Source organism: Microcaecilia unicolor, chromosome 4 (assembly GCF_901765095.1).
Source record: "Microcaecilia unicolor chromosome 4, aMicUni1.1, whole genome shotgun sequence".
NCBI lineage: Eukaryota > Metazoa > Chordata > Amphibia > Gymnophiona > Siphonopidae > Microcaecilia > Microcaecilia unicolor.
In genome coordinates, this window is record NC_044034.1 from 222179410 (window position 1) to 222203967 (window position 24558).

General features: G+C 44.2%; 1 protein-coding gene across 1 annotated transcript in view; it reads right to left on the minus strand.

Moving 5' to 3' along the window:
• Positions 1-1326: 1326 nt before the first annotated feature.
• Positions 1327-24558, minus strand: part of CD151 (CD151 molecule (Raph blood group)) — a 152997-nt gene continuing 129765 nt past the window's right edge. Inside the window, exons 5-9 of the mRNA XM_030201258.1 lie at positions 21307-21381; positions 15686-15790; positions 13182-13340; positions 4469-4555; positions 1327-2717 (exon numbers count right to left, since the gene is read on the minus strand). Of these exons, the coding sequence (XP_030057118.1) occupies positions 2658-2717; positions 4469-4555; positions 13182-13340; positions 15686-15790; positions 21307-21381 (486 nt within the window). The 3' untranslated portion in view covers positions 1327-2657. The remainder of the gene's footprint in view (positions 2718-4468; positions 4556-13181; positions 13341-15685; positions 15791-21306; positions 21382-24558) is intronic.

The following is a 24558-nucleotide window of genomic DNA, read 5'->3' on the forward strand; positions in this document are numbered from 1 at the left end:
AAGCCATTTAACCAGGTGAATAGGCTCCTAGAAAACTGACTACCATTGCTACAGGTGTGCATAAATAACTCAAATTTAAGTTAATTCTGGCATTTATAATCTAATTAACCATCAAGTTCAGGAGAATCACATATTATAAGCAGGTACTTTCTCTGTTCCTGGAGGGCTCTCAGTCTTGGTTTTTGTACCTGAGGCAGTGGAGGATAGGTGACTTTGGCCAGGGTCACAAGCTGAAGTGGGAATCATACTCAGGATGCTAGGATCAAAGCCCACTGCACTAACCATTTGGCTACTCCATTAAGTGTAAATGGCTATTTTGCTTTGACTACAGCTGCTCTTTACCACCCCCTAGAAGTTGTTGCTCTAGGCAACCCCCTAATTTTTCTAATGGTTAAGCCATCCCTGTTCTCTTTTTTCTCTGTCTCAAGCCAAAGAAAGACATATGCCCATACTGGCCTCGCCCTTGGCTAGAACTTGCCTTTCAGTGTAACAGTTAATTGAGAGAAGGGCAGAGAGGCACAACACTTAAGAGCTGATGCTCAAAACTACCAGCGAAGTTAGCATGCAATTAACATTGGTTTTGCATGCACATTATACAGCGCCGGAATTGTCAATGGGCTTGAGCGCTGGTTCTTGCACTGCTGGTTTTGTCTGGACATGCACACAAGAGCTTAGCTTACTGCAAAAGCTTTGCGCACATGTGTCAGCCATATTCCTGCCCCCTACTTTCACTTTAATAGTACAAATTAAGTGCACATATAATTTGCATATTGATTCCTTTGAGCATGCCCAAGCTACTTTTTGGTAGTGTTGTTGCATTGTGGGCTTCTGCGTCTGGCTTTGAGCATCAGCCCCTTATGACACCTCACAGCTTGGATTTAATTCATCACTTACACTGTGGTAAAAGTCAGTCTGTAGTGTATTAAGAATACAGCACCAAGGTACAGCCAGAGACAGAGGGAGGTCCTGCTGTGAGGATGAGCAAGGAGGCAGAATATGAAGACTCCCCCCCCCCCCCCCCCAATCAAACATATAATCTTTCTGCATACACAAGAATCTGGCAGAAAATAAAATATGTAGAGAAAAGGAGAAAAAAAAATCTTAACACCCTCCCAAACTGAAAATAGTAGAAGTACAGGGGAGAAGTATAAAACAAGGCAGATCCTAAAACATCAAGGATTCAAATAAACATCTTGTTAACTAATTAAAAGACACAACGGCATCAGATGCTGTGCTTTTTTTTTTTTTCTGCCAGATTGCTAGTATGGAGTATGTTTGGCACAACTGAAGATAAGTAGTCGCTTTCTTTTCTTTTTCATTTGTTTTCACTCATAAAATAAAAGATTTAGATGAATAAAGTACGGATACTTCAGCAAGTGATTGATGACAAGTTATGAAGCTTTGATCTGGAATAGCTGAGCGCTATAAGAGGTCTCATAGCTTTTTCTATGAGCATCTGATGCCACTGTGTCTTTTAATTAGTTAAAACGATGTTTATTCGAATCCTTGATGTTTTAGAGTGTGCCTCTTTTTATACTTCTCCTCTGTGCTTTTGTTTAGAAAATTAAAATGTATCAGATTGCAAAGGCAGACATTAGAAGCTGCTATAGTTTTCCTCTAGTTTACAGTTCTCATTGTGTTATCAACAAATTTGGAAAAGTTTGGATTTAAAACTATTAGAGCCCCAAAGAAGGGCTAATCAGTACAATATCAGTCCCAGAGTCCATCAGCACATATAAAATGTGGCCAGACTCCTGAGGATGTCTCACCTAACCATGGCACCAAGTATGAAACCAGTGGGAGCTGTGAGCTAAACCAAAACCTATACATTCCTTCATTAATTGGCCATGTGAAGTACCCATCTTCTGCAGCAGTGAGGCAAAGTGCTCAACTGCATTCTAAATGTCCTGAAATCCTGTCTATCAGCATGTGAATGTGGGCCTATGTTTCTGGCTGTAAGATTTATAAGATGCCCAATACAAATTAAAAAAAACAAAATAATGGACGTCAGTGCTGTACAGCTTGGGGAAGATTTGGGCCATGTTGTAGCATTTTAAAGGCATCACCTGGGGCTCCCTGTGGGCCTGGTTGTGGCCTCAGTCATGAGATGTGTTACAAACCAGGGCTTAGAGAAGAGTGGACAGGCCACACAGTCATTACATGCCTTAAAATTTCTTTGTTTCCAGTACCTACTGTCACTTTCTTTATTCAGGCACTTTTGGAAATGGTGAGTTTTGCCCCAGTTTCTAAGGTGCTCTTCCTAAAACCAGATACCTTACAGCAGTGGAGGGAGTTGGGGGTAGGTGGAGGAAGATGTTTGAGACCCAGATGGTGAAGGGCTAAGCTGACCTCCTTTGTTTCTCAATTCAGCCCCAAGCTGAAGCTGCTAATACATATCAGTGCTGAGCTGCAGCTGCCTCCACAATCCGGTTGAGCATCTTTCAGATTCTTGCAGAAAGTTCCAGGAGCACAAGAGGGAAAGCTGCTGGACCATCTCTTCATGATTAAAGTCTGGCTACAGCAAGGGAGAGAGCCATTCCTTAAATGCAAAGCAAAGAGATTCAGGAACTGGGTGCTTTGGGAAGGGAGGGCTACAGGTGGCAGCAGCAGAGAGGACGGGGGTTAGGACAAGAGAGGCTGGTGATGATGTGCGATTCCTAGTAAGGTTCTGCCTTTAAACTCCTGTACAAGCAGCAGGTGAAAATCATTCCAAAAACCTACAGAGAAAAGAGAACAAGACCAGAGGCTGTAAGTTACTGCAGCCAAGACTCCTGCTGTTGCAGATCTCACTCTCCATGCCGTGGCAGGTTGCCTTTGCTTTTAAATTCGCAGCACTGCCTCTCGCACTCTACGCCACAGTGGTAGCACTACCTGCTACAAACCTGCTACAACTCTACAGTAGTGGTTGTCAGCCCAGTCCTCAGGGTACACCAGAGGGCACCTGAGGCAGGGCCTTCAGATGGCAGTCTTCCGGGGACACCGGCTGTGGTCTGGCATCCTCCCTACCCCTACCCTGAGCCTCAGCCGACCTTTATTAAAACATGGCGGCAGTGGTTCCCTTTGGCTGCTCCGGCCTCTTCTTTCTAGTGCAGCCCGCCTCTGACATAACATCCTATTTCCTCAGAGGTGGGCCGCAGCAGAGAGAAGAGGCTGGTGTCAGTGGCAGGGCAGCCTCTGGGAATTGCTGCCACTGCCATCTTTTGGAAAACAAAGGTAGGCTTTGGGAATGGGTTAAAGAAGGAAGGGGGGAGATGCCAGACCACTACTGAGAGGGGAGGTGGGGCGCCATCTTATCCCTCACCTCAGGTGGCAGAGTGCCTTGGGCCACCCCTGAGCCAGTTGGGTTTTCAGGATATCCACAAAGAATATATATGAGAGAGACCTGCACGCACTGCCAGCATTGTATGCAAATTTACCTCATACATCTTGAGTGTGGATATGCGTCATACAGACTGAGTTAAGAACCCGCAATACATGGAGTTTTTCTCCACACCACCACTCAGACTCACCTAGTAAAGTCCTTCTGTTAAATTACTAAAAACAAAAGGACAGAGGAGCAGAGTCTTATCATGCTCTGGTGTCCAGATTTACCAGAACAACAACAGAGGCAGCGGTTACCTTGAATCAATGTCTGTAAGAGCTGCAGAAACTTCCTCTGTGCAGGGCACATTGTCCCACCACAAAGAAAGTACAGCAAGAACAGCAGTAGTACAAGCTTCCCTCATTTACACACACATATATACACACTGCCCCACCACAGAACAGGCACAGCACAGGTGGTAGTAATATAAGCTTCCCTCATACACACTTCCTGAGCCAAGAAGAAGCACAGCATGGGCAACAGCAGTGCAAGATTCCCTCACATACTGTCCAATCAGTGGCATCTGCCATCTGTTTCCCCATCCCTTCCCTTGTCCAGCTTCTTTCCCTTTCTCCTGCACTGCTAACCCTAGGACCACCATCTCTCTCTCTCTTCCCCACCCCCCCCCCCTCCCCATGGTAGAGCATCTCTCTCTCTCTTCCCTCCCTCCCCATGGTAGAACATCTCTCTCTTTCTTTCCCCCCCCCCCCCCCCCCCATGGTAGAGCATTTTTCTCTCTCTTCCCCCCCCCCCCCATGGTAGAGCATCTCTCTTCTCTCTTCCCCCCTCTCCATGGTAGAGCATCTCTCTTCCCCCCCTCCCCATGGTAGAGCATCTCTCTATCTCCCCCCCCACCCCCATGGTACAGTCTTTCACTCTCTCACACACCCACCCTCACCACAGAACAGGTACAGCACAGGCAGCAGCAGCAGTACAAGTTTCCTCCATATTACCCACAATAAATCTATATTTCAGTGTCAATCGCCTAATCAAGACCTAAAGGTGAAAGACTATTCGTCCAATATATTCTGGAGATACCTGGTCCTCATGCCAGCACATCTGTAGGTCTTTCCTTGTCCTCTGAGCACAATCCAATGTGGTTCTTACCTGTACACACGCAATGCCGAGTCCCACAGCACCAATAATCCTTAGATGCTCCTGGATGAAGTTCTCCAGCTTAGTGATACAGCCGCCCTGTGGGATGGACAGCCACAGCATTAGGAGCTATTCCCTACCCTGTTCCAAACCTTCAGTGAGTTCTGTCTCACATGATGAGTAACTACAGTGATTCTGCTGTTGTACATTTACACCAGTTTCAGCTTCAGTGTTTGTTAAGTAGGTAGAATAATCTACAAATATGATCATGTGAGAGTCTTCTATACTCCAAAGACCCCTCCCTTCCATCTCTTCTTTAGGTGCAACCCTCTAGGTTTTAAAAGCTCACACACAGCATTATCTCTGGATAGGGATGTACATTTTCTGGAAATTTCAAAACTCATGGGAAAATCAGGAGGAAGAGAGAAACAATACATAATTATACATAATTATACTCTAGTAGCAATATAGGATTTGATACTGAAAGCCATTTACATGGTGGGCAGCAGGTGGCTATTTTTGAAAAAGTTCAAGCTGGAGAATGGATAACGTTTACCTGTTTAAGCTGCTAAATGGCTAAATGTTACCCTGGATCTATAAAAATGGATGTTAAAGGTGTTCCAGAGCTGCCCTTTGATAATCTGGACCACTGTATTTTAAGTAAACGGGACATCCCAATTCCAGTTGACAAAATGATCGACACATGAAAACTAGACCTAATGGTGAAGGAAAAAAACCCACAGGAACAGCAGCACTGTTAATAAAAATGCCACCTTTAAGCAATTATTCTGCAAGCTGCTACTGAATCAAAAAATTTCCCAGCACACCTTGATAAACTGCATCTAGAGACTACATCCTAGAAACTCCAGAAGGATGTCCTTGACCGAACACAAATATTACAGTGAGCAGTAACCGTAAATTTTAGAGCTTAAAATCAGACTCAACAAAGCCTGGTTTAGGAGTAAAGTTAATTACTGACACACAGGAGTGGACTGACAGGGATTTGGACCCCCAGGCAATAAAGGTCATGGGCTCCTCACCACCTATCAAAAGTGATTAAACTAGATAGAGACTAGGAAAGAGTGGGCCCCCAAATGATATGGGTCCTCGGGTACTGCCCTATTGTCCCAATGGTCAGTCCACCCCTGGTGACACAGTACACATCCAACTAACCCATTTGGAGACCCTGCCCCCAAGAACTCTGCTGACCCCACCAGCACCTTCAGGAAAAAAAAATGAGAAGATCCCAGAATAACGCTCTCATATGCAGAAATCCTTTAAGGTTTTAATCACAGGTGATCACTGCTTGCTGGCACAAGTAGCACTATGATATTTGTTTGAAAGGGGTCTGCCAACCCTAGTGCGTCTGATCAGTTTTTGTCATACCCCTGAGGCAGCCCTGTATTGGGTGAAACATGGACCACATCAGGTATTCTTACAAATAAAGAATGTTATTCTGGGATCTGCTTATTCTTTTTTTTCTGGTTTTGCCTGCGGATCTATAGAACCTCTTCCATCTTGCTGTTTACCATCAGCACCTTGTCAGCTGAATAGGTAGGTAATTCTTCAAATAAACCTTGTTTAATTAAAACATACCCAAAACACAGTCACAAAAATATATAAAAATAAGCAGGGGGGTGATGGAGGGGAAAGTCTACATAGTTCCTCCTTCCTCTTCTCTTGGTGCTCCATAGGATGAGCATTATTTTTGACTGTTTATTCACCCACTACTAAAAAAGGCCCGTTTCCGAAACCAATGAAACGGGCACTAGCATGTGGTTTTTTTTGTGTGTGTATGTGTCACAGAGTTATTTTGTGTGTGTGTGTGTGTGTGTGTATGTGAGGGTGCGGTGTGTGTGCAGGTTGTTGATGTGTGTCTTTTTTTGTTTTGTTTTTTGCTTGGGGGTTGGGGGATGTGCTGTGCTGTGCTGGCAAAGTGGGTTGGATTGGTGTGTGGCTTTGAGGGTGTGTTTCTGTTGTATTGTGTGTGTGTTGTTTTGTCTGTCAAGGAGGTTTGTGGAGGGGGGTCTTTCTGTTGGTGAAATGTAAATGTGGTTGTAGGGGGTGTCAGCCTTTGTTGAGTGTTGTTTTTTTTTCCATGTTTTTTTTTTGTGTTGTGCTGAGGCAGCAGTGTTGTTTTAGATGGGTGGAAGGTTGAGGAGCACGTTCTTTGTCTGTCGGTATTTTTTGGCCGTTTCAGGGCTGCTGTAGGGGAATGCTGGAAGAGAAATGTGCTGTTGGAAGCAGCGCCATCTTTTTCCATTGGGCTGGGGTTCTGGGCATCCTGGAGGTGGGTGACGGCTTGCCTGAGGACGGGGATGGTTGTTTTAAGTTGGCGGAAGGGAGAAGAGCACAGTCTCGGGCCGTCGGGGGGTGATCCGGTATGTTTGGTCCATTTCAGGCCGGCTGCAGGGGAATGCTGGAACATTTATGCGCTGCAGGAATCAGCGCCGTCTTTTTCCGGGTGCTCGGGGAATCCCCGAGGTGGGAAACAGCTTGCCTGAGGCTGGGGTTGGTTGGGCACGTCCTTGGCTGCTTCGGCAAAAGGGGAAGAGGAAGGGGGTGGGGAGTTACCTGCAGCCGCCTGAGAAACCATGTATTCTTTGTTTGTTTTGTATTATTAGTTTGCATTTCTGTTGAAGAAAGAGTGGATGCCTTTCTAATGATGGAGGTGGTGCGTCGGTGTGCGGTTGTTTCGTTAGTTTGGCAGCCAGTCTCCAGCGATTCCTAGGCAGGGAAGGAGTAGGGAAACACGCGGAGAGTGTTTCCCTACTCCTCCCCCTTCCTTGGTCGCTGTTTGCTGCTGGCTGGGTCGAGGGTAATCCTTCTAGCTGGGCCGCAGCTTGTCCTGTTCGCCCACGTCCCAGATGGTGACGGGCACGTTGTTTTCCGGCTCCTCTGACTCCATGTCAAGCGATCCCAAATATAGTCTGTGCTATAGGCCCTCTGGCACTCTTCAGTACTGGCATTAGGCATTTAAACATTTCTCCCCCCCCCTCCCCCAGTCTATTTTTACACATACCCACAGCAGGAATATTCTTCTCTCGTTCCAGCGGTGGTTCTGTGCTCTCCGTGCTGCACAGATAATGAGCCATTCTGCTGGGGAATGCTCCTCCCTTATTGTCACGTAGTTTCCTCTGATTGGTCCGTCTTACGTTGCCTAGTGTTGCCTGGGAACGGTGTTGTGATGGTCCTTTGTGTTTCAGAATGTTGAGGGTGTTTTTTCTGATTGGTCCATCATGCGAGGGCGGGGCAGAGAGACATGGTCAGTGTTCTGGCTTCACCACCATGAATCCATGAACCCTTCAGTGAGTGACTGAGTGACTTCAGAACGTTGTCTTCAGAATGTTGAGGGTGAGTTTTATTATAGTAGATTATTCCAAGATTACATCAATAATGGCACACATACATTCAGACAACATTTCACTTCCTCCCCCTTTTGTCCCAGTACCTACATTAAGGTGTGGCGGGGTTGTAGACTGGATTGCTGCTGGAGATTTTTCTTTTGTTTCACTTCAGCTGGTGAAAAAATTACTAGGGGTAATTGTATTTTAAACCCTCATCTAGGTAGATTAAATACAGTAAGGACATGCCTGGGAGATTAATGGTTTGGGTAACTCACTTGGACAATTTATTTATTTAGGGTTGACTTACTGTATCACAATTAACCATTGGGCAGAGCAATGTGGTTTACATGTACAAGCTGGAAGAGAGGCGGGAGAGAGGGGATATGATAGAGACGGTTAAATACCTTAGTGGCGTTAATGTATTTTTATTTTTGTTACATTTGTACCCCGTGCTTTCCCACTCATGGCAGGCTCAATGCGGTTTACATGGGGCAATGGAGGGTTAAGTGACTTGCCCAGAGTCACAAGGAGATGCCTGTGCCTGAAGTGGGAATCGAACTCAGTGGCGTTAATGTATATGAGGAGAGCCTCGTTTGAGAGGGTATAGGATGAAGTTAAGAGGAAATAGGCTTAGGAGGAATCTAAGAAAATACTCTTATGAAAAAGGTGGTGGATGCATGCAATGGCCTCCCGATGGAGGTCTTGGAGACGAAGACTGTGTCAAAATTTTAAAAAGAATGGGACAAGCACGTGGGATCCCTTAGGAAAAGGAGGAGTTAGTGGTTACTGAGGATAGGCACACTGGATGAGCCATTTGGCCCTTATCTGCCGTCATGTTTCTATGTAAACTCAAAAAAGGAATGGAACTCCAATTGTCCTTTAGAGGTAAGTATTTACCCTATTGAATTGGGAGAGATTGTTTTGACGCCTTTCAATAAGCATGAGAACTACCGTCCCATCCCTATCTTGAATAAGTACTTGAGCCAGTTGTGGTGAAGACTTAAAACAAGTCTTATGGATTATGAAATTCTTGATTCTAGTTAGGATTCTGAAGTGTGCACGTACAGACAGTACCGATGGCTTGACTGACTGAATTAAGAATTAATATGGATAAAGGTGTACAATTAGATCTTACAGCAGCATTTCATGTAGTAGAGCATATGGTTTTAATATTTTGGACAGAGAGGGAATGGAACTGGTTTACAGATTAAAAAAAAACTAGGCTAGTGAGAGTGAATTTGAATGGTATGACGTGAGATCTACGGATAACAATCCCCTGCATGAGCAAATTGTTTCTCCTCAAGCAATTCTGCAGTTCCTCTATTTTCTCTTCTCAAGTTCCATTTTGTTCATAGTACAGTCCTCTAGAATCTTCAGTAAGTCTGCATGCTCCTTTGTTTTTGGCTCCTCCTTCTTTACCCACTGTGCAGCTCACTCAGCATGCTATTTACTTCCTGCACACTCAGCACAAATTCTTTCTTTAATTCCATTTTGATTTCTGTCAGCAACTTACACAGTATAAGGAAAAACAAGAGGTGCTTAATAAATACTTTAGTTCTGTCTTCACTGAAGAAAATCCTGGAGTAGGACCTCAGTCAACTGATAAAAGTACATATGAAAATGAAATTGATATTGCACCATTTATGGAAGAAAGCATCTATGAACAACTTGAAAAACTGAAAGTGGACAAAGTCATGGGGCCAAGTGGGATCCAACAGGGCTGCCGAGGATGGGGGGAGAGGGGGTGTCAAGATTCCCCAGACCCGACCTCCAAGGGGGGCCCGGTGCCAGAAGGTTCTGCTCCCTCAGTCTGTCTGTCTCCTGCTCCTGTGCATCAGGACCCGGGTGACTGCATTAACGCAAACATCGGGTCCCAGAACACAGGAGCAGAAGAGTGACAAACTGAGGGAGGAGCAGACTCAGGAAGGTAAGGAGGGCAGGGGGCAGTGGTGGCCCGAGTGGGGGGGGGGGGGGGGCGGCCAGAGTGGGGGGGGGGGGGGTGAGGGCAGAGGCGGCCCACATAGGGCAAAGGCCGCCCTGCCCTGGGCCTAGCTCTGTCTCTGGGTGGCCCTGGGATCCACCCCTAAATCTTGAGGGAGTTCAAAGGTTCTGGCAGATCCTCTTAAAGATTTGTTTAATAAATCCTTGGAGATGGGGGGATGTTCCATAGGATTGATCTGTCTTCAAAAAAAGTGGAGACAGAAAAGAAGTGGGAAACTATAGGTCAGTAAGCCTTACTACAGTAGTTGGAAAGGTAATGGTGTTGCTCAAGGAGAGGATAGTGAGTTTTCTGAAATCCAACAGGTTACAAAATCCAAGGCAACATGATTTCACCTAAGGAAAACCAAGCCAAGTGTATCTGATCAATTTATCTGGGTAACCAGAGAAACAGAGAGTAGACCTGCTTGGATTTCAGTAAGGCCTTTGAGTCAGTGGACTAAAGTTAGGACATAAAGAGGCATATTTTCAAAGCACTTAGCCTCCCAAAGTTCCATAGAAACCTATGGAACTTAGCCTCCCAAAGTGCTTTGAAAATATGCCTCAAAGTGATGAACTGGATTGGGAACTGGTTGACTGACAGATGGCATAAGGTGGTGGAAAATGGAGTCAATTCAGAGGATAGAAAGTTAAGTAGTGGAGTGCTTCAGGGATCAGTACTGGGGCCAATTTGTTCAATATATTTGTAAGTGTGATTGCTAAAGTGTTAGAAGGAAACGTTTGCCTTTTTGCAAATTACACCAAGATTTGCAACAGAGTGGATTTCCCCCAAGGGAGTAGACAACATCAGAAGAAATCTGCAAAAATTAGAATAGTCAAATGTTTGACAGTTAATATTTAATGCAAAGAAGTGCAGTGATGCACTTGGGGTGTAGAAATCCAAGAGAGTCTTATGCACTAGGGGTTGAGAGACAGACACAAACAGATCAGGAGAAACACCTCAAGGCGGCGAAACAATGCAACAAGGTAGTGGCTGTTGCTTGAAAAATGCTAGGCTACATACATAGAGGCATAACCAACAGAAGAAAGCAGGTGTTAATGCCCCTGTACAGTCGTTGATGAGGCCCTACGTGGAGTATTGTGTTCAGTTTTGGGGAAAAAAAAAATAAGACATGAGGCAGTTCAGAGGAAGGTGACACAAAATGCCAAAAGACATATAAGAAAAGACTGGAGGACTTGAATATGTGTATGTTAGAGAAAAGGAGAGAGAGAGGTAATATGATACAGACATTTAAGTACTTGAAAGGTATTAGTATACAAACAACTCTTCCAGAAACATAGGGGTGGTAGAACTAGGAGGACATGAATGGAGGTTGTAGGGTGGTAGACTTAGGAGTAATATCAGTAAATACTTTTTCACAGAGAGGGTAGTGGGCACCTGGAACACCCTTCCAGGAAAGGTAGTAAAGTAAAAAATGGTGAGTGAATTAAAAAATGCGTGGGATAGACACAGGGGATGCTTAAATAGAAAGAGGATGGAAAAAAACAACATGGCTGTTGAAGTGTTATCTTGGTCAAGAGTAGTGGGAACAGAGACCGATGCTGGACAGACTTGTACAATTTGTGTTCCAGAAATGGCAAAAGACTAGTAAGATTCAGCAACTCCAGCACTAGGGGAACCAAGGCCAATGGTGGACAGACTTCTTCAGTTTGTGTCCTGCAAATGGCAAAAGACAGGTGAAGCTTCAACAACTTCAGTGTTGTTGATCACTTTATTATCACATGCTGTGGAGGGAGGGGAAGACATCTTGACTGGTAAGTTAATACTGTTGGCAATACTTGGGGATGATATATGGTTATAACCAAGACTCCATGTTTGGCTGCCTATATGTGGTTGACATGGTAGAGTCTTGCCAACCAGTGATTAAGCATTGGTGGCTGTGGCTTGCAGGGAGTGGCGGATGCAGTTCTGGTCACTTTGTTGGGCAGACTGGATGGAGCATGCGGTTCTTATCTACTGACATTTCCTGTGTTACTGTGTGTTCTGCTCTGGTGACTGCTTGCTCATACTAGGTTGCCCCTTCTGCTTCAGTCAGACCGTTCTCTTTCACCTCACAATGTGATGCATGCACACCACAGGCCTCCATTTCCTACTCACTGAATGAAAACTGCTTTGAGGGCACCATCTTTTTTCTTATTCTTCTCTAGTAATATAGACAAGAGCTGGAGACGCCAACAGAACTTTATTCAGAGGCGACTGTCACCATCAGCTCTGGGTTTTCTTTTTTGAAAGGTGGTAAACCCCTGTGCTAAGTGTTAGTTCTCTATAGTGCTCTCTAGTAAATTAAAACTGCTGACACATGCTAATGTGCTGGAGGGGGAACACAAGGCCTTCTAGAGTCCACCAAAACTGTTTCAGAGTCTCCACCTCAGATTAGGTGCAGACATGTTGGAACAGTGATGGAGAACTTTCTAGCAATCTTCAGCATTTCCAGGCCCTGAGACTGTGCAGTATATATCCAGAACTCTGGTAAAAGTGGTGGAGCACCAGTAAATTTCCTAAAACTAGACAGCCTATAGAGCAGCGGTTCCCGTTTTCAGGATGCCTACAATAAATATTCATGAGAGAGATTTGCAAGCAGTGGAGGTAGTGCATGCAAATCTCTCTCTTGAATATTCACTGTGGGTATCCTGAAAACCTGACTGGCTGGGGTGCCTCTAGGACCAGTTTGGGAACCTGTGCTATAGAGGAACTGAACCAGAGGAAGACAGGAAAGAATCTTGGTGCATTCTTGAAGACCCACTTCCTGTTGCTACATTGATGTAAGAGGAAGGAGGGACATTAAAGACACTGCAGGTGTGGGATTCAGGCAACCTTAAAATGCGCCGTTCACCGTATGAGAGAAAAAAAAATTGAAACAGATAAATGCAGTTTTTGTAGCACTAAACTAGAAATGGTTACTTATATCATTGCTAAGTATGATGTGCAGCGGTCAGAAAGCATTTATATAAAGAATAATAATAAAGTAGCACAGTTCATCCACTAGAAACTGAATAAACATTGCAACATCACTATAGAAGATCACTGGTATCGTGACCCTGAGAGAACTTTGAAGAATGAAGAAGCTGTAATAACCTGTGACACTGCCATTCCCATTGAAAAAGGGTATGATGAAAAACTGAACACGGAGGTAATGGAGAAAAGTACAAGAACAGCAGTAAAGACAGAAGAATCAGTACTAAGTAACTACTCTGTACTATGTATGGAGAAAGAAGATCCTCGAATACTAAGAAATGCAATCAGAGACCAAGAAAATGTGGCAGAAAGAAAGAGAACTGGTTTCCCCTGGCCTCAGTTCTCAAGTGTGCATCAGATAATTAGACATTGCACTCCAGTAACCTCGTATTATCAAACGTCGGGTTCTGCAGTCCTCTCTTACCTCCACTTTGTAGATGTTTGAGGGATGCACTCGTTTACCACACTCCTTCGTTACCGTTTTACAGCAACTGTCAGGGACTTTCCGACCACTGGCATCCGAGGATTTGATCCAGATGCTGTCGCTCCAGTCCTCTGAGTTATTACTTCCACAGCACTTAAACTAAAACATTAGTTTCAGATTATTAAGGATACGCAAGGCAAACTCTCTTCCTCTACGCTTTCACAGGACAGTGCTAGCCATTCTGGCTACACCCAGAACGTGCAGAGAAATGGAACTGAATGGGCATCTGTGCACTGTGTTTGTTGGACAGTGCAAGGTAAAGGGCCCTCTCTGCTGAATGGGAGAAGAGCACCAGCCCATCCCCTGCCTTGTCTTACCTGGGTCCCTCAAGTACAGCATATACGCTAGTCTTGGCTTACAGTTCATATTACAACTGCCTCCCTCCTACCTCAATCACAGTGTCCAAGGTTGGTATGTGCCAGCACCTTATGGCAGGAACATGGGATAATGCTGACAACCTTGTACAGTGGTATCAGCCCCTCCCCCCCTCATTTTCAGGGGCAGTAACACATCAATCTATTTTGCACCTTCTATGAGTGGTCAGATAGAGCCCTGCATATGCCTAGATCATTGCTGCAGAATATGCCCCCCTCCCCACCCAGGAGCAGACTGACTATTCGTGCAACTAGGCAGTGCCCGAGAGCCCAGAGGCTTACCTGGTTGCCTGCCGCCGCACACAACCCCCCCCGGTCCTACTTTGAAGGGTCCTGGAGGTCTAGTGGTCTCTGTTGAGGGGAAGGAAAGAACAACATTCTTTCCTCCCCACTGCTGCTATTCTGCCTGGTGCCGCCGTGTTTTAAAAATAGCTTCCAAAACTCCCTGCTGCAGGCTTGTGAGACTACCGTGGGAAGTCTCGGCTGCCACTTTGAAAACATGGAGGCGCAGGGCAGAATAGCGGTAGTGGACAGGAAAGAGTTGCGTTCTTTCCTGCCCTTGAAGAATCCACTAGACAACTACGGCCCTTCAAGGTAGGACCAGGAAGGGCCCACTGAGGCTCAGGGGACTGTGAGAGGGGGCAGCAGCTAAGGCTGTAGGGAGGGCAGTGGGTGGCAATAGGGGGGGCAGGCAGCAGCTGGGCGGACCCAGATCACCCTCACTGCCCAGGGGCCACATTCACTGTCAGTCTGCCCTGCTCCACCCCCCAGCCCACTCTGTCTACAAAACTACCAGTCCTATAAATATAGAAGACAACCTGTCTAGGAGTGAATGGGTGCATGTGAGAATGAGTCTAGGCACATATACATGTATATCCGAAGGACTATGTGAATGTGTGAACACATCTGAACACCTACATGTCTTAATGACTGCATGTGTGCACTGGTGAATGCATGCATATGTTTACGCATGTAATTGTGTACATTTGTTTTGTAGAATGACTGTGCACACAGTGGGAGGTGTGTACTGTCATTAGGAGAGGGAAAAAGACTAACAAAGGACTCAGATCTGTCCTGCCAAAGGTCCAAGAACTCTTGGGACCCCTTCCTCTTCCTCCTGGAATCATAACTACTGGACTGCCTCAGTGTCTTGCACAGAAGAAAAAGATCACATTCATACAAGAAGAGGGCAACCCCCCCCCCCCCCCCCCCCCCCCCCAGAAGCAGAAACCAGACCTGCGCTCAGACTACAGTCGCTTCCTCAGGGTTCCGGTCATAAACTGCCTGATGGAAATCTTACATCCGCCCCCATGTTTGTTATGGGATGCCACACTCCCGTGTTACGTAAGGTTTAGGAACATCACTGTCTTGAATGTGCTGAATCCCCATTGCCACTTGCTTAAAAAAATTGCAGGGACCCTGGAAGAATCCAGCTGAATCCATCAATTCTCACTGCTTCTCTGCCTTAACGCCTCATGTCCCAGAGCCTTGCTTGGTGTCTCACCTCTCTGTCCTCACTTGGAACCACTCTCTCTCATATACAATCTACTCGCCAACCTCCTAGGACCAACATCCCATTCAGGGTTGCCGAGAGATTGAGCCGGGCACGGGGCCGGGCCAGGGCCGCTGCTGCCGCCACCCCCCCCCCCCCCCCGGATCGCCACCGCCCCCCCAGATCATCGCCATTGTCAACCTTGGGGCTGGCAGGGATCCCGATGCCCTGCCAGCAGAAGACTCCAATGCTGCTCTTCACTCCATGTCTGCAGTGCCCCGCGGATGCTTTTTTCTCATCGCGCATGCTCAGTTTCAACCCAGCATGCGCCTGACAGGAAAAGCAGCCGCTGTAGAGGCGAGTGAAGAGCAGTGCTGGAGGGGGCCCGGCACCAGAGTTCTCTCCCCTGCTCCTGTCGGGACAGGATCACTGGGGCCCATCAGGAGCAGGAGAGAGAGAGAGCGAGACAGAGAGACCCTGGAGCTGGGCCCAGGGAATTTTGCCCCTCCTGCCCCCCCTCTCGGCGGCCCTGATCCCATTCAATCCTCCCCTTCTCCCCCCCCATTTCTTTGACTCACCTCCTGCTGCAGTTTGTCCACAGCATCTGTCAGTTTGTCCTCACCAGGCTGCTTGTATTTCATAATCATCGTGTCTTTCAAATTCTGTTTCAGTTCCCCACTCAGCTGAAAGGGGAGAGATAGAGTATGAGCACAGCAGGAAAAGCCAGAAATATCACTGAAGCCCCTAACTTGGTTAGGGAGCAGAGCAGGCTTCATCAGTTCAGGAAGGAAGCTTATTACTGGGCCAAATGAGCTAGTTCCAGTTTTAGAAACTGTGATACAAACTGGTGAGCTGAGGAGGGCAACTGAAAGGGGTCAAGAGCACTTTAATTTGGGGGGGGGGGGGGGGGCACATCACATTTACTCTTGCATCTTTTTATTTTTTTGCCCCCCTCTGTCTATATCGCTTTTCATTGATCTATAATTCTATATAGTCTTTCACAAGCGGTAATATGACCTAGTGCTGGGGGACGGTCACCCCATATTCTTATCCAACCTCAACCTCTAGCCACTACCGATTTTCCAGGAGGGCTGCGCTCAGGAAACCTACCCTTTGTTATCCATGTTATCCAGGTGTTAGCTACAGCGGAAATCTCAGAGCAGACAGCAAAGAGGAAAGGTATAAAAAGAAAACATTTACCTGGGGACAAGTAAAGGAGCACTGCAGCATTAGAGAGAGATAGCAGAGGCACAGGTTACACAGAGACACCGCAACAAGAGCCACCCCCGAGCATAGTGAGAGAGGAGTGGGCAATTCCAGCCACAAGCACCACACGAACATCATGCAGGATCAAGGCTCACCAACAGGCTCCAGGGACAGGCTGGCCCAGTTCTAGTTTTGCCCCACTGTACCTGAGAAATTGGGAGGCAAAGGACTACAAAAGTCTCTAAAGTTACTGAGGTAAAACTGGTTGTGCCTGTCCCTGACCTGGATCTGGATGAGGGCCCTTTCAGAAAGGAGCAGCTTTATTTTATACTGTGAACAGTTATATATTTTTCTCCTACATACTCATAGTGGATATCCTGAAAGGCAACTATCTGTGGGGTATCTAGGACAGCTAAGAGAAGCCCTCTTCTTGTGCCAGTGCTTAGGCTCAACTGGGGATGTCATCTGAAGAACAAGTAGCACCATCTAATGTGAATCTTTTACAGAGCGCTCATACTGAATGCCACAAGAATGTCCTGCGTTTGTTAGATTCCTGGACAGTTAAGGCCTGAATTTATAAAACGTTTGAGTCCCAAATAAAATGCAAGTCAGGATATAAGCCCTGTGCAGGTTGTAATACATTTTACTGGATTGACATAAGAATTACCAAAAGATGATGCTATATATGTGCTTTTGATAGCCCACATTTCTGATATATAGATTAGAACTCATAGTGTAGGGCCCAAATCCTGAATTCTATTTTATTTGGGACTCAAACTTTTCATATACTCAGGCCTTATCTATCCAGGGACGTAACAAATGCAGCACACTTTTGCTGCATTCAGTATGAGCGCTCTGTAAAAGACTCACACTAGATGGCGCTACTGTATTACAAATGATCCCCAGTTCAGCCTAAGCACTGGCACCAGACGAGGGCTTCCCTTAGCTGTCCTGGATACCCAAATCGGTTTTCAGGATATCCAATATGAATACGTATGAGATAAATTTGCATACACTGACAATACATGCAGATTTATCTCATACACATTCATTGTGGATATATTGTAAACCCGTCTGTGGGATATGTGTAGAACGCAGCAGCCCATATCGTGTTATGACCATGTAGCTTTTAGCCTTTTGCCCTAGTGTTACACCATCTGCACTAGTTACTAATGAAAGTCAAGTCCTTAACTATGATTTTTTTAAATCATTTTCTACAGCACCAAAATGCCTAGAGGAGAAAATAAAATGGTTTGTACCTGCTCCTCTGCACAAGACCTATTCCATATTTAACAGTGACCCTTGAGGACACTAGGGATGGGCACGGAAAAAAATTCTGGGCTGTGTTCAGAACATTTACCACCCCCCCCCCCCCCCCCCGGATATTCAGCTGGCGGCAGACAGAGCTATAGAAATGCTAAGTAGTAAGTAGTAGTAGTAGAGCTGACCCCAAATATTCAATGTATATGGAACTATGAGAAACCTTACAAAATGTTACTTCTAGCTATTATGTGTCATGTGCCTTAGAGTAGTGTACAATATAATGTGATAGTGCTCAGAAATAGGTGCACGAAAATAGCTACAAAGCAGCTTGTGACATCAACACCAGTACCACCATCATCGCACTATAAAGCCCTCCCTTCCTACCTTGGCAGAGGAGAATTGATGGACATGGGTGGGATGGGAACACAGTAGAGGAGAGAATCGCGGGACACCGATGGGAGGGCAAGGAAGAGGAGAATCGCTGGACATGGAGGGGAGGGGAGGGAAGAATTGCTGGACTTGGAGGGGAGGGCAGGGGAGAGAGGAAAAAAAAAAAAAAAGCTTACATGACAGCCTTCCTAGGGCCCGTTTCATTGTTGAGGAAACAGGCATGGTTCCACTAGTAATATATAAAACTGCTTTGATTGTTAACCACAGAAAAGCAGTATATCAAATCCCATCCCCCTTTCTTTTTCTTTCTTATTGTTTGCTCTAACAGAATTCATCAAAACCTCAATTTTGTTTTCTGGAGACTTTAGTCACCATTTTCCAGAGATAGTCACATGTTCTTTTTTTAATTTATGAAATTATAAATGCAAACATAATAACCAAGTCATCACACCAGTACAAAACATTAGTATGACTGAAACAATAATCAAATCAAACGTATCATGATATTAAAGAAATATTCTCTCGTCCATTAGAGTCCACTATAATAAGTGGAAAGGAAGCCTTCAGAAACAAAAATAAAGTTTTAATTATTAATAAATAAAATAATTGGCAGGCTAATGCAGTACCCCTCAGCAAATCTAGTTTGTGAACTTAGGGGTCCTTTTATTAAAGCGTAGTGCTTTTAATGCTAATTAATTCATAAATTAACATGTGTTCAATACATTCTGCATACACTATGGAGCCCTTTTACTATAGTTTAATGTGTGCTAAGTGTCATGTGGCCCCATAGGTATAGAACAGGACACACAGCATTTAGGGGGTCTTTTACAAAGATGCGGTAGCAGTTTTAGCGTACGTTAAACGCTAGAGACGCCCACAGGAATATATAGGCATCTCTAGGGTTTAGCACACGCTTATTTTTAGCGCAAACTAAAAACACTACCACACCTTAGTAAAAGGACCCCTCCATGCACACTAAGCTTTAGTAAAAGAGCCCCTAAATCTTCTCCCTATAGAGTTAAGATCCCATAAGGAAGCTTTTAAAAGTCTGGTTATTCTGAGAGATGCTTTTGTTGCAGATTTTATGCTGTCATGAATGGTGACAAAGATCAGGATAGATTCTGAGGTGTTTTTTTGTTTTTTAAACCTTTGTAATTTTATATTGTCTGTTTCTTTTGTTTGTTTTTATGCAATTTTATATAATTTTTTTTCAAATGTATGAAACTGTGAATACAAACACAATAATTAAGCCAACATCCTAGTATAGAAAAGTAGTATGACTGAAAAAAAACAAATCAAACATAAAATATTAAAGAAATATCCTCACATTATAGTGATCTGTAATGGATAAGTGGAAAAGAAGCTTTCAGAAGCAAAGCAAAACAAAAAAAAACCCACAAACAAGAAATCAAACAAACACAGAAAAGTCTTAATCATTAATAAGGAAAATAAGCAGCAGGCTAACTTTGTACCCCTCAGCAAAATTAGGGCCCTGTTTACCAAGACGAGTTATAGGCGCGTTAGCATGTATGCACCTACAATATCCCCATAGGCGCCTACACAGTTAGCGTGCTCGCTAATTGTAGGCGCATTAAAAACGCTAACACGCCTTAGTAAACAGGGCCCTTATTTTGTGAACTTATGGGCCCTTTTACTAAAGCTTGGCGCAAGCTAATGTACATTAATGTGCTAAGTGTCACATAGCCTATAGGTCTAAATTAAGAAGCACAGCATGTTCTAAGCTTTAGAAAACATGCCCCTAGTACATGGAATACAAGTTCTCTTCTATAATAGCATTTTTATTTATTGTATTAACTGGAGCATTTTAAAGTGATTGCTCAGTTGAAACAAACAATAAATTGTGCATAGAACTAGTACAAATGGAAGTTGATCTGCAAGAGGATACAGCAATCAAGTGAGATAACCATCTGGTGACCCCAGTTCTCTATTTTTCTCCCAACTCTCTGAGGGTTATCAAGGTGTATAGGTTGGCACATCTATACAATGAGGGAGATGCAGTAAGCCTAATGGTAGAACCACAGCTCTACTGCAAAATAATCACACAAAAAAATACCATGGCATGCTATAATCAATAAGCATGCAAATTACCATCACATTAAAATTGCAGCAGTAGTGTGCAGCTCATTTATTAATGGCACCTTTCCTGTCAGTGCCTGAGCACTTACAAAGAAGGTGACTTTTTTTTTTTTTTTTTAACCATACTGGCATCTCTCTCTTGAACCCTTTGTAGAGACCCCCTCCTTCCCCAACCCAACCCCCATACCCACAATTTAAAAGATTTCCCTGCTAGGCCCACTCTTTCCCACCTCCCTCCGGATCCAAACCCCTTTCCTCCAATAAAAATATTATCTAGTGCCACCCTCTCACTCCCTTCCCCAGCCCACTCGACATACATCACAGGAGAGGCAAAAGCGATGCCCACTCACTCCTGCCTCTGGTACCATCATCTTGAAAAAAAACGGCAGCGTCTAGCCCATATAATTTTTCCTTATATGGCAGACAGGCTCCACCTAGTGAGGATGCACCATGCAAGGCTAGGTGCTGCCATTTTTCAAGATGGTGGCACCAGAGGCAGGAGAGAGAAAGCATCACTCCTGCCTCTCCTGTGAGGTACATCAGGTGGGCTGCGAGAGTGAACAGGGGTAGGAGGGTGCCACTAGACACCAGGGATTTAATTTTTATTACTGGAAGAAAGGGGTTTGGGTCATTGACAAGAGGGGTTGCTAGACCACCGGGTTGGGTGGGGGGAAGGAATGCAGGCATCTGGGACAAGAGGACAGGTTGGATGGAAAGGAGGTGGTACCGGTACACATCCAGTCCTTTCAACCATCCCTTCTACACTGCCCTGGACCTTGGCATTATTTTTCCCGCTGTATTCACATGGGCAAAGTTTTTTTTTTTTTTTTAATTTGGCATGTCAAAGGATAGCAAATGCACTGCATTTGAATGCATTTAAATGCTACTGTGGTAAGGATTTCCGTGCAAGTTAACACCGGCACTGAAACTCTCTGCATTGCTATCCCTCAGTATAACCAAGTTAAAACACACAGTAACCACTTGGGAAGCTTTCTACATCAGCCTCAAAGTGAGGTAGAGGGGGGCTGTGGTAAGAATTTAAGTGCTGATGGCTTTCAGTGGTTGGAGTAATGAGCCTGTGGCAGACACACACAGTGCCTTCCCATCAACCCCCATTAAACCTCACAGGATCATTGGGGTGCTTGAACCAGTTTCTTCCACGCCTGTATGAGATAGGTAGGAGAGTGCAGACACTTTACCTGGGTCTTCATTTCTCATTAAGAGGAAGAAAAGATATCTTTACCTGCTGGTAGTAAATATATGCCAGAATTCCAGCCAAGATCTCCAGTAGGAAGATGCAGAGTAGCAGGATAAAATACTGTAAGAGAAGACATGGTATATTCAGTGGCAGGTGTGTGCACAGTGGATATACATGCAGTACACAGACATCATACATGGGAAGGATAACTTCCTAAGCCATCTACCTGCCTAAAGAACAGTCTCCTCATTCAGGCTCTCATGTATGTTGTTTCCTCTAAGTAGAGAATGACACGGACACAAACCTGCTCCGTCTGCGTTGTCCCTGTCCTCACAAGCTCTGTCTGATCCCATTTGCCCAAGCCTTGAATAGTTACGATTTTATATTTAAATCGTGTTATTAAATTATTTAAAAAAAAAACAATATTCTGTACAACTATCATTTTATAAATCACAAACAATACAGTACAAGGATCAACAAAACCCATCTCCCTTCCCCCTCTCACAAATATCGCCTCCAATATCGGGAAAACTGAAGACAAATTACTACAGAATGCTACATAGAAAATTCGTGCTAACAGAATACCTTGTTCACACACACACTGACTACAAATGCCAAATACATAATAGCAGACCAAAAATGATAAACATAAATTAAACCAAAATGTCAATAAACCACACCTCACATGTAGCACAACATCAAAGAAATAGAAAGAAATGCACTTCCTCCTATACTGTGCAAATTATAAAGATGATACATGCCAGGGATAGTGTTAGGGGAATGCTACTAGGGCAACTGCCCCCTAGCCTAATAGAGCCCTAAGCCTGCTGGAAGCTGACGAATACACAGTCTGGTAGGATCCCTTCCCAAATTTCTGCCCTGGGTCCCAACCATGTCTAATACCAGCTCTGGCAGGATACACATTTCAAATATGACATATTTTAATCACAAAATAGAAAAACAAATATATTTTTTTCTACTTTTTGTAGTCTGGTCATGTTATTTTTCAAATTATGTTGGTCCCAGGCTATGGTTTCTGTTTCTCTCTGTCTTCTCTTAACTCACTCACCAGGGTCTCCTACCCATTTGACTTGTCTTCTTTCTTCATGCTCACCATCCATCTTTCATCTCTGTGTATCTATTTTTCCTCATGTTCAGTATCATCTCTTCTCTGTGTCCCTTATACTTCCCATTTCAGCATCTCTTCTGTGTCCTGCATTCATCACCACCACTCTATGTCCTCCTCTGTTTCCTTACATCCCCCCACCCTCCGAATCCAGCATCTCCCTTCTGTGTTCCTATTCTCCACCAGGTCTAGCATCTTCCCTCTCATATACCATCCGTATGCTGCATCTCTCCTTTGTGGTCCTGTCCCTATGCGCCCCTCCATGACCATCATCTCCTTTCTGTTTCTGTATCCAGCTTCTCCTGTCTCTTCCTTCCTCCACTTGAGTTCAGTACATTCCTTTATTCTCTTGGTTAAGCTCTTCCCTCCAGCAGCCCCCCCCCCCCTTCCATGGGTCCAGTGCCTCTCTCCCTTCCCTCCAGCAGCCCTCAATCAGGTTTTCAAAGATATCCATAATGAATATGCATGATACAAATGTGCATACATTTCCTCTATTGTATGGAAATCTCTCTCATGCATGAAAACCCTGCTTTAGACCACTGTCACTCTGTTATTATTGTTTTGCTTGATCTGTCTTCAGTGTTTGTCACAGAATCTATGATATAGATCATTCTCTTTTCCTACTTCAGCTAAAAGACCTGGGTATTGATGGCTCTGTTCTTTTCTGGTTCTCTTCATACTTATCTGGTCATTCTTATCAAGCTCGTTCTAATTTTATCACATCTCTATCTCATTCTGTCACTTGCAGTTTACCTCTGGGCTCAGTTCTGGCCCCATACTATTTAGGGAGGAAGTTATCAACGTAGGTTGCCATTAAGATGGGATATTTTATTGTTAACCCAAGTTATTAGTAACTAGGTTTCATTGCATAAAATGGAACCTGTGCTAGAATAGCACGAGTTAGTGGTAAAATAATTTGTCTTAACGATAGCCCACACTGATAACTTACCCCATTAATGTCCTTTTGGCACCCTGGAACTTCTTATTTAATCTTTAGGCAGCAGTCCCTATCTATAGTAGATGACATACAAATCTTGTTCACTTTGAGTTACAGATCTGAGATTGCATCTTTTCAATCCTGTCTGCAAGCAGTTGATACATGGCTTTCTAATCACTGCTTTTTATTAAAAAGGTGAGAAAGACAACTGTGGCTCTAACACATCAAGTATGCCCCAACAATTGAAGAGTCTAGTGTTTCAATAAGATATATATAATGCTAATCTTGATTCTAAACAAGGTGGAGACCTCAATACACCCGGACGCTAATGGCAATTTTCACATCTTTAACTGGGGTTCTTTATAATCATCATTGGTCTCACCTCCTTGTAAGTTTTTTCAAAATTTTTTTACATTTCTTTTTTTTTTTTTTTTTTATTTTAATCCTTCAAATTTTAAAACATAAATCTTCTTAACCCTTTAGTGTCCAATGTTCCCGTAATAAGCCATATGGGAACATTGGACACTAAAGGGTTAAATCTTATTCCTTTATTCTCTTAATTTTCCTCCTGCTATACCTTAGTTTAACTTATTTTCTGTGTATAATAAAATGTTGAGCACTTAGCTGTGGCTCAATGGTGGCCAAACCCGTTTCACTTTCACTGCGTCCTCAGGAGCCGTGCATCAACTTTCTTGAAATATCAAAGGATGGTGTCACGCATTCAAGTGATCTGCGCAAAGCTCTCTGCAGCTGATCACTTGAATGCGTGACACCATCCTTTGATATTTCAACAAAGTTGATGCATGGCTCCTAAGGAAGCAATGAAAGTGAAACGGGTTTGGCCACCATTGAGCCACAGCTAAGTGCTCAACATTTTATTATACACAGAAAATAAGTTAAACTAAGGTATAGCAGAAGGAAAATTAAGAGAATAAAGGAATAAGATTTAAGAAGATTCATGTTTTAAAATTTGAAGGATTAAAATAAAAAAAGAAATGTTTAAAAAATTCAATAAAAACTCACAAGGAGGTGAGACCAATGATGATTATTAACACCCCCAGTTAAAGATGCGAAAATTGCCATTAGCGTCTGAGTGTATTGAGGTCTCCATCTTGTTTAGAATCAAGATTAGCATTATATATATCTTATTGAAACACTGGACTCTTCAATTGTTGGGGCATCTCTAATCACTGCTTATATTTTGAATTCTGTCCAAACTAGGAGCCCCTGAGCC